The sequence below is a fragment of the Hydra vulgaris genome, chromosome 03 (assembly GCF_038396675.1).
Source record: "Hydra vulgaris chromosome 03, alternate assembly HydraT2T_AEP".
In the NCBI taxonomy this organism is placed as follows: domain Eukaryota; kingdom Metazoa; phylum Cnidaria; class Hydrozoa; order Anthoathecata; family Hydridae; genus Hydra; species Hydra vulgaris.
Window position 1 is genome coordinate 59555509 of NC_088922.1, and position 16703 is coordinate 59572211.

Consider the following 16703-nt stretch of genomic DNA (forward strand, 5'->3'; position numbering starts at 1 on the left):
TCATTGCCAGATTGTTGAGCTACATTACAATCAATGTCAGATAGTTGAGCTGTATCACCATCAATGTCAGATTGTTGAGCTGTATCACCATCAATTTCAGATTGTTGAGCTGTACTGCCAGATTTTTGTGCTACATTATCACCACTGTCAGCTGGTGTTATGTCAAAAGTGTTTGGAGTAGATCTCAGTTTTCCAAAAAAAAATTCTAATTTTAGTAAGTGATTTGGGTGCTTCCTTCGTAACCTTTTGCTCTTTGGCATGGTTGAATTCTGAACTTGATTTTTTTCTTTTAGTTGATTGTGACATTTCTAAAAATATAATCTTTAAATAATTAACACATAAAATAATATAATTACCATTTTTTGTATTGTTTTAAATATAGTTTTTTTAAATATTTTGTTTAAATTGGCTCAGTGATGTTTTGCTGAGTTTACAGTTGTACACAAAAAAACTTTTATATTGAAAAAACACAATTATAAATCAATTTTGCAATTTTTTAAAATTGCAACCCCTTTTTTACAGCTTGCATGTTATCATTATAGTTATATAATTTTAAATTATTTGGGAAAAAAAAAATCCTTTAAACTGCAGTGTTGCAACTAGCCTCTCGCTCCCCTAATAATAATAATACAATTGATAAAATATATTTTATTTTACAAAATTTTATAATTAATTGTATTTAAAATTTATATGAAAAGTTTATAATAAATTTTTAAAACCAACACACAAAAATAAAAAAGAAATAAATTTACCTATCAGCTAATTAATTAAAGACTTAATTAGTCAACCCAATAAACTGTATTTCAACTAGAAAAAATATAATTTTGAAACAAAACGACAGATAAATTAGGAAACTAGATCAACTAAAAAAACAACGTTTTAGTTAACATCACAATTATTTATTTTGTTATAATTATTTATTTACAAAGTGCCGTAGCGAGGGAAAAAACCACCAATAGCACCAAAGCTAAATGTTTTTAGAAGCTAAATAAACAATTAAATGAACTTATTTTTTAAGAAAGCAGTGACCTATTTGTCCCACCCGTGAAATTGGAATATTAATTTAATTAGTTATTTTAGTAAATACAACATGTATTTACTAAAATAACTAAATTAAATTAATATTCCAATTTTTTAATTTTTATTAACCGACTTTTATAAATAGACTGATTTTTATTATTCAAGTAAATATTTTATTGCAGCATTTAAGAGGTGCAAATAGGAAGAGGCAGGGGGGAGGGGGAGCACATGCTCCCCTACCCCTCCCTATGGCCCTGTTGATTATGTTTGTTATGCAGATGGCTTAGCACAGCAGAAAAATATAAACCTAAATAAAAATGGCCTTCTACTTTTTTGGCAAAAATCCAGAATGTAAGGCTGTGTGTTTTAAATAGGTCATGAAATAACATTTTGTGTTATTTTTTATTTATCCATTAAATAAAAAAAATAAGCTATAAAAAAAACCCATACATTACTACCTGTTATTTTTAATTCCCCCAAAAAAACATAAAACAATCAATATATGAAAAGTATCCTTTTTATGTAAGTTATTTTCATCCTTGATTTTGCTACAAATCAAACATAAAAAGAAAAATTGCCTTTTGTGCAATTTGTGTCAAATTATGACATTTTTTGAAGAGTTATGGCATAAAAAAAAAACAGTTTATAATTAAGAATAATTGAACACATTTTAATGAGAAGATTTACCTGATCCAAGCTCTTTAATAACGGATTGAGTTTTAAAAAGCTCTTTTGCTGCAAAAATAGCATCATCATTGTGCACTGTATAAAACTCCTGTAAACAAATTTAATCATTTTAAAAGAAAATTCCAGAATTTAAAAAATATAAACATTTAACACTTTATAAAATATAAACATTTAACACATAATATTGACTACAAAACTTAAAAGAAACAAAAATGATTGAATTTATATTTAATTAAAAGTATTATTTAAAATCCTACCCCTCTATCAAAAAAGCGAACTGTTGTATTTGGTTTCTAAAAGCAAAAAAATTTGATAATATTTTGTACATTAATACAGAATAAAAAAATTTTAGGGTGAGGAAAAACATTTAAATATAATTAAGGGGATGGGAACACTTATTTGACACCTAAAAGCACATGATATGAATTGACGGAAATCTGTTTGAATCAATAGGATCCATTTATTGCTTTGAACAATGAAATTTTCAAAATCAATAGACTATTTCAAAATGTTTGGGTAATTTTGTGGGATTTGTGAAAGCTGTGGACTCTTCCCAAAAATGTTTAAGTTTGAATAATTTTTTAATAGCTTTTTGAAAAAACTAAATTTGGAGTTTTAGAAGTTAAGTAATTAAGAAATAAATTTATGATTTTTTTGTGACATTTTTTTATTTTATGTGTCATTTATGATATATTTCTTTTCAATTCTGCAGCTGGAATTAAAATAATCTTTTAAAAAACTTGATTTTTCTAAAATGTTATGCTTTAAGTGTATTAAAAATTTGCAATTAATTAGCAATAAAATAACTTTTAAAGTTAATATACATTATAAAGATTTGATTATAATGATGCTTAAAAACCAGTATTTAAAGTAAAGAATAAAAATGTTTATTTGTGATAATGGCAACAAAGTATCACTCTGCCACTAATGGTTTCAAGCAAAACTGTTTTAGAAATAACTTATTTATAAAAAAATACAACCATCAAAATGTTTTTAACCAGAAAAAGTTTGAAAACTTAAATATTTTTAAGCTTGGCTTGGGCTAACAGCCCAAGCCAAACACTCAGTTGATGCAGCAGCACTTCCTTCCTAGCAGCAAGCTATGAGATAATCAATGCAGCAGCACATCATGTAGCAGCAAAAAATAAAAACAAAAACAGCATTAAATAAAAAACTTTCTAGTCATAATCATTGCTGTTTTTAAAAAAAACGATACAATTGTACTTCTGCATTTTTTTAATTGTTTTATTGCTTAAATGACATTAAAATGTAGCTTGGTTGTAGATGTCGCTAATGTTAAAAAAAGCATTGAAAAATACTTTTTTTTAACCATTAAAATCTCTTTTTGACTATTATATAAGGATACATATATATTTACATCCTTATATATATATATATATATATATATATATATATATATATATATATATATATATATATATATATATATATATATATACACATATATATATTTAAATTTTGTTTAAATGAAAAACAATATTAATAATAGCACTTAAAGTTTTGTGCCAAACACGGCAATCATCAGCTATTAAATACATAAAAATCATCAGCTATTAAATACATAAAAAACTGTTAAAAAAACGGTTAAAAAAAAAACTCTTTGACAAATGAATTGAAAATTATGGAAGAATGACTTCTGACATAATAAAAGATGTAACTATTCAGTCTCCAATATTAAAAGAGGACAATAGAAACTTGTTGGAATGTTGAATTATAATTATAAATTTCTTATGAACACAGAGGTGACAAATATTGGATGTCATTTTTAAAAGTTTACAGCGTTTTATAATTTTCCACTTTATTGTGTGTTTTATGCCCTTTTCATTTAATTTCAAAATCTCCTTAGAAAGCCGGGTATTATTTCTGTATTTCACAGTCTCACTGATACTGAAATATACTTTTTCTTTTTCTTTAGGATAAGGATTTTCATCAATCACAGTTGCTTAACAAATAATATTAATTAATAAAAATTAATTGCTCAATGGGCAAGCGGTCTTTGTAATGTAGTGGCAAGTTCTTGCAACCATCAGCGAAGTATCCAGGCCAATTTTAATAGCGGTATGGGCCCCCAAATTTCTGCCCAAACTCAATTCAAAACAATTTTATATTAGCACCAAGTTTGTCATAAAAAATTAAAATAAAACAATTCTCTATTACTTATAGTCTTGCTGTTTTGTAATAATAAAATTTGTTACGATAATTACAAAAATTGTTATTAACATTGTTTAGAAAAAGCAACATTTGAAAAACGACTTTTAAAACAGATTATAAATATATTTTAAGTCAATCAGAATGCTTAATTCGAATTCATGCAGATGCAATATGGAATATGTTACAATTGGATTAAAATGTAAAACACAGGTTTTGATTGAATTAAAATATGAAACGCTTAGCTTTTTATATTTTTAAACAAAAACATTTGCTCTTTTAAAATACCTTAATTTGAGTTTCTCCTCCGCTTGCATAACTATAGTTAACAATGCGATTAAACTCTATAAGCTTTAAACTTCAATGTCAAATAACAGAAAAATTGCATTAAAAATATTTTAAGTAATAAAATAAATGAAAAATTTTTAAAAAATAATAACATTATAACAATCAGGCCAAAAAATATGATTTGAAAAGTAAAACAAGAACAACAACAAAAAGTTATCAACTTTGAATAAACTAATTAAAACTTTGAATGATTTGACCTTGTTATGCAATAAATACGCTATGTAATAAATTTTTTTTAGTATATATAAAAGAAATATTGTTTATTAAATGGTAAAGTAATGCTTTTCTCTCTTATAGGAGAAGCAATATGCTTCTCATAGGAAAAGCAATATGCGGTAGTGGTGTAGTGGTAAAGCGCTCGCTTCATAAGCGAATGCTTCCAAGTTTGATCCCCACCACAACCCGGGTAGTACCGCGCTTAACTTGTTTCTCCGCGCAGCGGCCTTGTTCATCAAGGTTCGTGTTTCGGAGTTATAGAGTTGAGAGAGGATTATAACCACTATTAAGTAGCCACCTCATCTGTAGTGGCCTTCTTGGCCTTGAGGAGGTGAATAACAAAAAAATAAAAAATAAAAAAAATAAGGAAATAAATTTGATTTTATTCTTTATATTAGTTAGCGAACAAAGCATTTTAATGAAAATTAGTGGAGAGTTGATGTTGGCGTTTATTAATGACTATTTTGGTAAATTTTTATATTTTTATTTCGAAAAATGTAAAATACTATAGCGACGTATATTACATATAAATTTTTTAAATTTGTCTTCTAAAAAAAAAAAGGTCCTCTAAACATTGGCAGGATATTTAGATCAGTCTGCCCAAAAATTTATGGATTTGTCAATGACCATAACAAATGTGACAATGAGCTGAATTATGTTCATTGTGATTTAAACCACCCACCAAGTATTATCATAAGATTGCATCGCACTGTTGAATTAAGATTATCTTATTAAATAAATCTGTTTTATATAAAACTTTCCCACCTTTGGAAGAAGTTTTATATATATATATATAAAATTTATATATAAATATATATTTATATATATATACACACACACACACACACACACACACACACACACACACACACACACACACACACACACACACACACACACACACACACACACACACACACATATATATATATTAATGATGTGCCATCGGCAAAGGCCGATTGAGGCTAATTATAGGGTTTAATGTATGAGTATAAAGGTAACATCCTAATATTAGATATGCAACTTGCATATATAAGGTGTGCCTATGCACCAGTTTGGTTTGGCTTAATAGCCAAAACCGATGCATCTGCTAATGCCGAGTAATCAACCAATGTCATCGGCCAATGGTTAAGCTGATTAATTGGTTGCTGGCTACCAATAGCATAGGCTAGCAGGTCGAATCACTTCCGATGAGTAGGTACATGTTGAATATGTAATTTAAATCCTTAATATTATTATAATACTCTTAAATAAATACATTAAACCTGTTATTAGCCACAATCAGCATTAGCCAATGGCACATTTTTTTTTTTTTTTTTAGATTATTCACCTCCCCAAGGCCCGAGGGGGGCCAGTCGAGGAGGCTACTCATTTTTTTGTGTTTTTTATTTTTTTTAGTTGTTATTTGTGGTGCAACCCTCTCTCAACTCTTTAACTCCGAAACACGAACCTTGCCGAGCAAGGCCGCTGCGCAGAGAAACTAAGTTGAGCGCGGTACTTCCAGGGACATGGTGGGAGTCGAACTCCGAACCTCTCGCTTACAAAGCGAGCGCTCTTACCACTACACCACTACCACATCACTAATATATATATATATATATATATATATATATATATATATTTTTTTTTTTTTTTTTTTTTTTTTTTACACAGGCAAATTGAAGCTTGGGAAAAATATAAAATGTTAAACATGTTAATTTTTTAATGCTGTTTTATTTTAAAAAACTCCACTCATGATGTAACTTAAACATAGACAGCAAATTCAATTTAAGATTTTCTTTTTCAAATCAAAAATGAAAATTTTTTATTTAGCATGTGGTAAGAAAGAAAAAACTGACTTGATTATTATGTAATTTTATGTTAAAACATTATTTAAAAAATAAAAAAACAAAAACGACTTAAAACTGAATAAAGTTCACTCAAGAGTAAAGAAACAAACCAAAACACAAACATAAAACAAAAAAAACAAAAAATTGAAACGCATACAAATTAAAAAATTAAAAATTTAAGTGTAACTTTGAAAAATAATCAACTTGAATAAATAATAAACAAATAATCAAGGTTCAATTACAAATACTTTTTAAAATTATTTTTCGCTTTCCTACTTAAAGTTACTAAAGTGCGATCAGCAAAATTTTCATATTGGATGACATTATTATACACAAAGAAGAAGTGAAATAAATGAACTTATATAATATTGGGAGTAAGAATGAAAATAGAATTACGATCAATTGTTTTTATAAAACAATGATTTATTATATAAAAGTACTTTTATATTGAAGTTTTATTATAACAAATCTATATCGTTATTTATTTATTTAATTAATAGGTTAACTGTTAAATAATTACAAAAACAATAATATAAAAATTAATTTAAAAAAAATAAAATTAAAATAAAGTTTTTAAATTAAATTTTTTGAAATGCAAGCCTGTTTTCAGCCTTTTTATTGCTGAAAAAAAAAAAAAAAAAAAAAAAATTTCAAGTATTCATGGAATGAAGAAGGAACAAAATTAAAGTTAGGTGAGAAGAATATCAAAAATTATAATAAAAACATAATAACTTTGTTATGTTTATATTATAATTTTTGATATTCTTCTCACTAAATAATTATTTCTCGCCAATAATTTCATGAAAAAACCTGTGCCAGACTATCTACGTGGGCAGTCCATGTAAATAGTCTTGCAAAAGTTAGAAAATTCCTCTTCTTGCTGAAGCTTGTATATAAATTAACTATGTATATAACAATGTATATAACTTGTATATAAATTAACTATATATTAAGGTACCCTAAATTTTTTTTTTTTTAAATTTGATATTGCACACACTTTTATTAGGTGTATATTGGTATTTGGTTTCAATAATGGGAAGTTGTCTCACAGACCCGTTTTTAAGCCTTTTAGAAGCTTATTTTCATCTACAATTATGTTTTTCTGAAATGTCTTAACATGACCTAGTGTCAGTGTTACATGCACCAGTTTTATTTATTAGAGTGAAGACTATCAAATAAATGTATATAGCAATGATCTATTTCCAGAACCAGTCTAGGGATGCCAGGACACCTGTTTTTTATGCCTTTTACTAACTTAGGTTAAGATTAATTTTTTCTTTCTGTATTTATACAGCTCTCTTTACAAGGTCACTAAAAAAGCTACTTATTTTAATTTCTTAAGTTGCAGTAATAATTTTCTTTCAACATCGCCAATCTGAAATATAAACCTTGACAAAAAAGGCCAGAGTGCAAAAAAAAATTGTTGAGCATGATACTAGAAAGTATGGGTTTGAATTATGTGCCTATTATTATGAAAAGAGCATTCTATCCTTTTTACTAACAAGTTTCAATACAATTTATCAATTTAATGTATAGGTTTTACAACAAACAACAATTAACAAACTTTAATAATGTGTTTGAAATAAATATAAAAAAAGTATAATAAAGATCAAATTTAAAAAAAAGTATAATAAAGATCAAATGTAAACAATACTTATAAATAGCCTCAGAAATGAAACAAACTTTCCAAATAATGATTTTATATATATATATATATATATATATATATATATTATATATATATATATATATATATATATATATTCTTCATGATGGCCATTTGGTAAAAATCTTTCATCTTCCTGCTGAAAAATGTGCTTCTTACATAACTTTGTGGAACCAGGCTGGCATGGATTCTTTCATTCCCTCTTGACCATTTCAGAACAAACCTCACTCTTCTCCATATTATCTCCAGCATTATCTCTTAATTCCACTAGTTGCATTTTACCTGATGAAGCCATCAAGCAGGTTGATCCAATGCTTGCATTCATATCACTCCAGCTTCTGTATCACAAGTGATTTCCTGCTTAGATTTTTCTACAGCTTGTGGTTCAGACAACATACCTGTTGTAGTCTTGCAGAAGTGCTCTCTGGAGCTGTCATCCATACTTTCGAAACTATTTAACAAGTGCTTACCAGAGTCTTGTTTTCCATCATGCTGGAAAGCGGCATCTGTTAATACTATTTTCAAAAATTCTGGAGAGCGATCTGACTAGTCTAACTGCCATCCCATTAGTCTTCTTCGTATCATAAGCAAGGTTTTTGAACCTTTAATTAATAAACACTTAATCTTTTTTCTTGAATCTAATAACTTTCTGATGATCAATATGGATTTCGATCTTCTCATTCTACAGCTGATTTGCTAACAGTAATAACTGATAGGTTTTATCGTGCACTAGATAAAGGTGGAGATATTAAGGTTATCACTCTTGAATTTCTAAAACTTTTGATATAGTTTGGCATGCTGGTCTTCTCCATAAGCCTTCTTCTTATGGTGTATCTGGTAACATCTTTAAGATTATTTAATCCTTCCTTTCCAATCGTAGTATAAAAGTTATCTTCAATGGACAACACTCTTCTTCATTTCCTGTAACTTGAGGGGTTCCTTAAGGTACAATCCTTGGCCCTATACTCTTTTTAATTTACATTAATGATCTTCCAGATATTCTCACATCTAAGGTGGCATTGTTCGCTGGCGATACTACCATTTATCCTTGTCATGATAAGAAGCCAACACTCTCTGATTGCTTGGAGGGAGCATTTAAGCTGGAAAAGGATCTCACTACTGCTACAGCATGGGATTCACAGTGGCTGGTGATCTTTAATTCAATTCAAAACTCAATTTTTTTCAGCCAATGGTTATTGCAATAATTTCTATCTTCCTATATATATATACATATATATTTTTAAACATCTTTGCTTCCACTAATAAAAGTAGGAAATTACTGGAAGAGAAAAAATGAAGATTGTAGAGTAAGATAACAATTGATAGACGACTTGAAAGGTTGCAAATTATATGAATCAGAAAAGCAAGATGAAGGAAGCGAATTCATGAGAGCTGATGTTCGAGGAAAAATACTAAACGAATGAGTTTTTAGAGCTCTTAGGAACAGCCACAGAAAAAGGATGAGACTTAATTGAATAACGAGTAACATGAGAATGAATTTTAGTAGATGGCACAAGAGACGCTAGCTCTTTAGAGCAGTGTCCATTACAGTATTTGTAGAAAAGAGAAAGAGAAGCAACATTACGTTATGGAGAAGACCAGCATGCCAAACTTTATCAAAAGCTTTTGAAATGTCAAGAGCGATGGCCTTAACCTCTCCACCTTTATCTAATGCGTTTTTTTTATGAACGGTTTATGTACTTGATGAATTTATGAACGGTTAAGTACTTGATGAATCATCTACCCTTCATCTTCTAAGGTTAACTCTTACTTCCGATCTTTTTTGGAAACCATATAACAAATCCATTGTAAAATTATCATCTACTAAAGTTGCATCTCTTTTCTGTGCTCACCACTTTCTTACTTCAGCTTCTAATTTTTATCTCTATAAATCTTAAATTGGGCCTGGTATGGAATACTGTTGCCATATCTGGGGCGGATCTTCTAATGATATCCTTTTTCTTTTAGACATTGAAAACATAGTTGGACCTACTTTTGCAGCCAACCTCCAACCATGATTACATCGTCATAACGCTGCTTCTCTTCTAATTTTTTTTCAAATATTATGATGGGCACTGCTCTAAAGAGCTAGCATCTCCTGTGCCATCTACGATAATTCATTCTCGTGTTACTCATCATTCAATCAAGTCTCATCCTTTTTCTGTGACTGTTCCTAGGTGCTCCTAAAACTCTTATTTGTCTAGTTTTTTTCCTCAAACATCTGTTCTTTAGAATTTGCTTTCTTTATCTTGATTTCTTGATTCATATAATTTGCAATCTTGAAAGTGGTCTGTCAATCGTTATCTTTCTCTACAAACTACATCTTTTCTCTTCCAGTAACTTTAAACTTTAATAGTGGTTGCTTGCAGCCTTGTTGGAAGCCAAGATGTTAAAAAATATATATATATACTTATGTATAAATATATGGGGGTTTTTTTCTGGAAAAAAAGGTGCCGGAACTTACCTGTTTTATTTTTAACATGTGAAAAATTAAGCACAAATTAGCTAAAGAATTTGTAAACAAAAATTATACACATGTATAGTTGATGGTGGGCTCCCCCACACGTCATACCTAATAAGGCAGGAACAAATAGAGCTGTTTTCCAATGAAAGAAGTTTTTTGTTTTTTTTTCAAAATAAAGCTTTTTTTTTGGGGGGGGGGGGGGAAGGGGGGGGATTAGGGCTTGAGTTAGATGAGGGATCACGACACTATATATAAGATACAAACTATCCAAAACTATAAACTTCTATAACAAATGTCTGAGTTTTTATTTGTTTATTTTTGCTGGACAAATTATCTCACCTCCTTTCCTGGCTCTTAATATTGAATGCCTTCTTCTTAACAACTATGAATCAACATACTTTAAAAGATAAAAGCTTGTTTGTAGTGGTCCTACTAATTTGATGAACAAAAAGGTTGAAACTGTTTTGGTCATTAATGAAACTCTGATTGGTGTGATAATCAGATTTATCTATGAAAATCCTTGTTTGCATTCGCTTGAGGAAACGGGGATAGTATGAAGAGCATGTACAAAATGAACTAAATTTTTAGGATGTTTTTTCTATAAGTTATTCACAGAATCCATGAATCATTTCTCTTTCATTTAACTGTAGTCTAACCCCTAAATGTTATTTTTTTTAAAAGAACTATCAGGTAACCAAAAAAGTTCGTGCAGTTTTTCCGTATATAATAAAAACACACAAAACAACAAAAGTAAGTACATTTATTCATCAAAATAGTCACCATTAGCATCTAAAACCTTTCCCCAACGTAAAACAAGCTTATTTATTCCACTTCTAAAAAATTCTCAGTCCTTTGAGTCTATAAAAGCTTTCAACTCCATTTCAACCGCGTCCTGGTTTCGGAACTGCTGTCCTTTTAAATGATTTCCCAGGGAAAGGAAAAAATGGAAATCAGTAGGGGAGAGGTCTGGCGAGTATGGTGGATGAGTCACGCGAGCGGTGTGCGGTCTCGCGTTGTCGTGGAGAAGCAGAACTCCTCTCCTGTGCACCAGTGCAGGCTGCTTTACAAGCAACAGGTCGTGAACTCGTTGCAGCTGTGCTGAGTAGACCAGTCCAGTAATGGTTTGGCCTGTTGGGAGCAGCTCGTAATGCACCACACCAGCTGTAGTCCACCAAATACAGAGCAAAACCTTCCACTCGTGGAGATTGGGCGTCTTTGGGATGGGGTCATCGGGGGACAACCAATGGTAGCAACGCTTGGTATTGTTGTACACAATCCATTTTTCGTCGCATGTCAATAAACGATCAAGAAAAGGCTCAACATTGTGGCGTGATAAGAGTGATGTGCAGATCGTAAGCCGTTGCTTCTTGTTGTTGATCGACAATTTGTGCGGAACCCACCGACTCAGCTTCCACGCTTTCCCAATCGCATGCAGATGCAGGCAGATGGTTTCAACACTCACAGCAAACCTCACTGCAAGTTCTTGGCAAGTTTAGCTGGAGTCAGACTCGACAGCGTCCTTCAGTTCATCCTCATCAACCAACAATGGGCGTCAAACCGCACGAACTTTTTTGGTTACCTAATAAGTTCATTATATAAAAATGCGGGAAAAAAAATGTTAACATATATGTAAAAAAAAAAAGGTGCCGGAACGCTGTTCCGATGCATTCTAGGAGAAAAAAGCACAGTGTATATATATATATATATATATATATATATATATATATATATATATATATATATATATATATATAATAAAATAAAACACTAATTTCATTAAGTAACTTTTTCATCAAAATTTTGAAAAAATGAACTCATAAAAAGCTGCAAAAAAATCATTTTATTAATTTATCCATAATTCTAAAAAATTCCAGAAAATGTCATCTATTAACAAAAGTTACAGTATCTTGAAATGTGTGAATACAGAAAAAAACAACAAGATAATAATGAGAACTACATTTTTGCACCAGATTTACAATTTATTTTTAAAACTATAATCTGATGACTTTAACCCAAAAATTAGAAAAGCCCTAAATTTACAATAATATTGGTTTCATGTTTGATTAAAATTGAATCAATTTTTTTTTTTGAATAACAAAAAATAAAATGATTGTATTTATTCAATTTTGATCTTTTTAAAGGTTGACAACACAAAATGTTGACAATCTTAAAATTTATTCATGCAATTTAAAGAAACCCTGCATTAAAATTTAAATAAACTTGTAAATTATGCTGAAAAAAATGAACTTACTTCTCCAAGGTTATTTAAATATGTTACAAAACCATACTCTCCAATATTTTCTAAATTATAATGTTATTATCAATATGTATTATATTAGATAATCATTATATGAATATCTAATTACATTAGATATTCATAAAATGAATTTAGATTTATATATAAAAAGAGGTTCAAAAAACTACCAAAAAAATACTGCACTAAAGAATGAGCAAGAAAAAAAAAATTTAAAAAGCTAAAATTTACTTTTGTTGCACTTGTGCAAGCATTTTATAAAAAGTTACTTTTCCAATTTCATTAACCTTTTAGTAGAACAGCTATGGGTCATTCCATGCCAAGTGGACCAAGGTCCATCATGGATCACCTCAGATTTCGATAAAACTTGGTGGTTTGGTTTATATCAATGAGAAAAGTAATTCATGAAAATTTCAGCATAAAAACTTTAGTGGTTTGTGAGATATGGTGATTTAAAATTTCCGGTTTTTCTAAATATAAAAGCTTTAGTAGCAAAAACATGTTTTGTTTTGAAGCTCTATATTTCGAAAACAAAATTTGTAAAAACCTTTAAGTCTTTTATTGTAAACAACTCCAGACTTACTTTAGTAAAACTTTGACATTGAATTTTTAAATACCACATTTTATCCATATAGGCTACCAATAAAGTTGTTTGCAAATTTAAGAAAATTATTCTTGATGGGTCAATATCAATAACAAAAATCTGCAATTTAAGAAGTGAAAAGATATATTTTTTATTTTCTATACATGGTAGGCTTCCATATTTTGAAAATTTACTAATAAGATACAATTCATTAAAAAATTATGGACTCCTAAAAATGGCTCCGGCTAAAACTTAAGAAATTGTGCTTTCACTTCAAACCATTGGTAACCAAGGATCAACACTGATTTTAATAAGAATCTACTGATTTCAAGATTTTATTACAGTGATTTTAGAATAAAATAGTGGGTACTCATGGGGAGGTCACAAAATCAGAACAATAAAACTTGCACAAAACGAATTAAAAAATAATAGTTATTGATGTACCGTAAGGGTTACTTGGGTCAAAAATGAAACACTTAATAATTTTAAATGCATAATATCTACAGAATGGGTTATTAATATTATAATAATTATATTAACACCTTTTTTTCTCCTGCAAATATAAATAGTGGCATATTGCCCTGATTTTGAATCATTTTGTACCTGACTTAAGTTAAGCTGATTTTGGGGTTACTTAGGTCAGTTATTCATTTAAGTCTGTCAAAGACATGAAAAAGTACAGAATTCGAAAATATATTAATAAAATCAAAATAAACAAACAAAATGCACTCCCTATAAAAAAATACACCCAACAAATAAAATTCATTTCATGAAAAAAGTCCAAAACTTATTTACACATAAGCTTCTTATTTCCATTCATTTTTGTCAATGTTAAACTTTTTTTAGTTTTATCTAAATATTGTTCGAACCATTCCATCAAATCATGGCAATCTAATGGATATCCTTAATTACAAGCAATTTGTAATTTTTGAACTAAGGCAGCTTCATCTTCATTACTAAGTGAACAAGGTTGGCCATAAGATCTAAGATTTACTTTTTACATTCACATGACCTTCTTAGTGTTTCTCTTGGTATCTTAAATTATATTGCATCCTCCCTAATTGATTTTCCCTTATTAATCTCTGTCAAAGCCTTTTCAACAATTTCATAAGAATAATTGGAATATTGTCTCGCACCTAACTGTCTATTGTATTTCCTCGGCATCTAAACATTAAACAGTTTTACATTTTCAAATTATTTTTGAAAATATTGCCTAATGTAGCTCGCTAGAATTAAGCAGTACTAACTTAACAAATAAAATCAAATATAATCTGAACAAGTTTATATGATATAATTGTCTTTATAAATTGCTATTACAAAAGAACTGTTTTAAAATTTTTGCATAAATGTTGACCCAAGTTACCCTGAAGGGCTCATTTCTAAAAAAATAATTTTTACTTAATCATCTCAATTATTACAGTTATAATATTGCAACATGTGATATAAATATTAGCAGTAGTAAATTTGATATCTATCTTTCCCTCCTTTAATGCTACTGTAAAAAATATTTAATAAAGTTTTACCTTATAAAATTTTATTCAAGTGTTAACGTAAAGTGTAAACAACTATGAATAATTTAATTGTTGTGTTGCTAAGATTTTGTGACGAAAGTGCATTAAAACAAACGATATGCTTACTTACCATTACCGTAGAGTTAACATCTTAAAAATTAAAACCCATTATTACCCATCATTTAAGACCTCAAATTTGACACAAGTAACCCCAAGTTTATGGCTGACCCCATTTTATGGCAGTTTAGCTTGTATTATATATTGTAATGTGAAATATGTATATATGTAAAAGTATTTCATAATCAGTACTAGAAATAAATCATAAATTAAGCCTGAGTTGAGCTAAGTTTTTAAATAGCCTTAGTATCCTCCCCCTTGTCCATTTACTTTTAAACATGCGCATTTTAGCACATAACATTGCTTTTTTTTGTTATTTACTATATGGAATAAAATAAGATAAAATACAAAAGTGTTTGTATCATCTCAGTTTATTTGCAACACAATACAAACTCAGTTCATTGTTTCATTTATAAAGTAATAAAACATTTAAAAGAGTTGATCCCTTACTTTAACGATTGCATTTATTTTAGTGATGGTGCAAGTTCACAATACAAAAATTATAAAAATTTATTCAACTTGTCACCATGAACAAGATCATAAGGTATTTGCAGAATGACATTTTTTTACTACATCACATGGAACGAGTGCTGTGATGGCATTGGGGGCTCTGTCAAAACACTTGTAGCAATCAATCATTAAAAGATCGTTGGTTGTTAAAAAGTAAGTGGGGGAGGGGGCAAACATTATTTAAATACTGAGTTTATTTTTGTATATTGACCCATCAAATAACACTATATTTGCAAACAACTTTTTAGGTAGTCATTATGAATAAAATTTGACATTGAAAAAGGTAATGTCTAAATTTTATTAAAGTATGTCTAGTGTTGCATACAATAAAAAAAACTAAAAGGTTTTCTGAAATTTTGTTTTTAAAATATAGAGTTTCAAAGTATGAACAAAACATGTTTTTGCTACTTAAGCTTTTTTTTTTGGAACATCTGAAATTTCAAATAATCATATCTTATGAACCACAAATGGTTTTATGTTGAAAATTTCAGGAATTGGTTTTCTCATTGATATAAACCACCAAGTTTCCTTAAAATCTGAGGTGGTCAATGACACTCATATATAAAAACAGAAGAATAAAAAACTGCTAGCTTACCCTCAAGAGGATATTATTACAAACATTTCCTGAAATTTAAATTAAATTGGTAATCTTTAGCTGAACTATGATGTTTAAAGTAAAGGAAAAAGAAAAAATATTCAATGTTTAAAAAATTATTTAGAAAACAAATTATCATTAAAAAGATATATATCAAAAATTATATGATTATAATTTAAACTCTTCTATAAAAAAAAATATTATCAATGAACTATATAAGCTTATGTTATTTTTAAAACAGAAACTAAGGTATTGCTAGTGACTAATTTGTTTATGTCCTAACTATAAGGATAGATACCACAAAATATACAGAGTGGCGCAAAAGTAATATTTGCAGATAGCGTCATATGCAACTATACTTTGACATTTATGATGTAAATTTGTTGTCAACAAGCCATGGAGCAATACATACCTCAGGAATGTAGACTATCAGCAGATATTTGTTCCAATCACCAGACATTTGTAACAATTTGTTGATTTGGTGTAAGATTAGAAAAAGTTAACCTAACTAAGTGCAAACTGAAAATGCAAAAAAATTTAGAAAATGCTGCCTGCTGACTATCAGACAAGGTTATTTTACTATCAAACTCAATAAAGCCTATTTCCATCTAAGTGGTAATGTTAACGAAATTTGCATTTCTGAGGCACAGAGAATCCCCTCAGTGACTGTTAGGTATTGCAATTGCAGTGAAAATGTGATTGTTCCACAACTTTTGAAGACATTAATGGTGTTG

At 28.9% G+C, this 16703-nt stretch overlaps 1 protein-coding gene across 1 annotated transcript in view; it reads right to left on the reverse strand.

Annotated features, from left to right (window-relative positions):
- Positions 1-16703, reverse strand: part of LOC100200908 (DNA mismatch repair protein Msh2) — an 83395-nt gene that overhangs the window by 65723 nt on the left and 969 nt on the right. Inside the window, exons 2-4 of the mRNA XM_065793845.1 lie at positions 12651-12700; positions 1965-2000; positions 1708-1795 (exon numbers count right to left, since the gene is read on the reverse strand). Of these exons, the coding sequence (XP_065649917.1) occupies positions 1708-1795; positions 1965-2000; positions 12651-12700 (174 nt within the window). The remainder of the gene's footprint in view (positions 1-1707; positions 1796-1964; positions 2001-12650; positions 12701-16703) is intronic.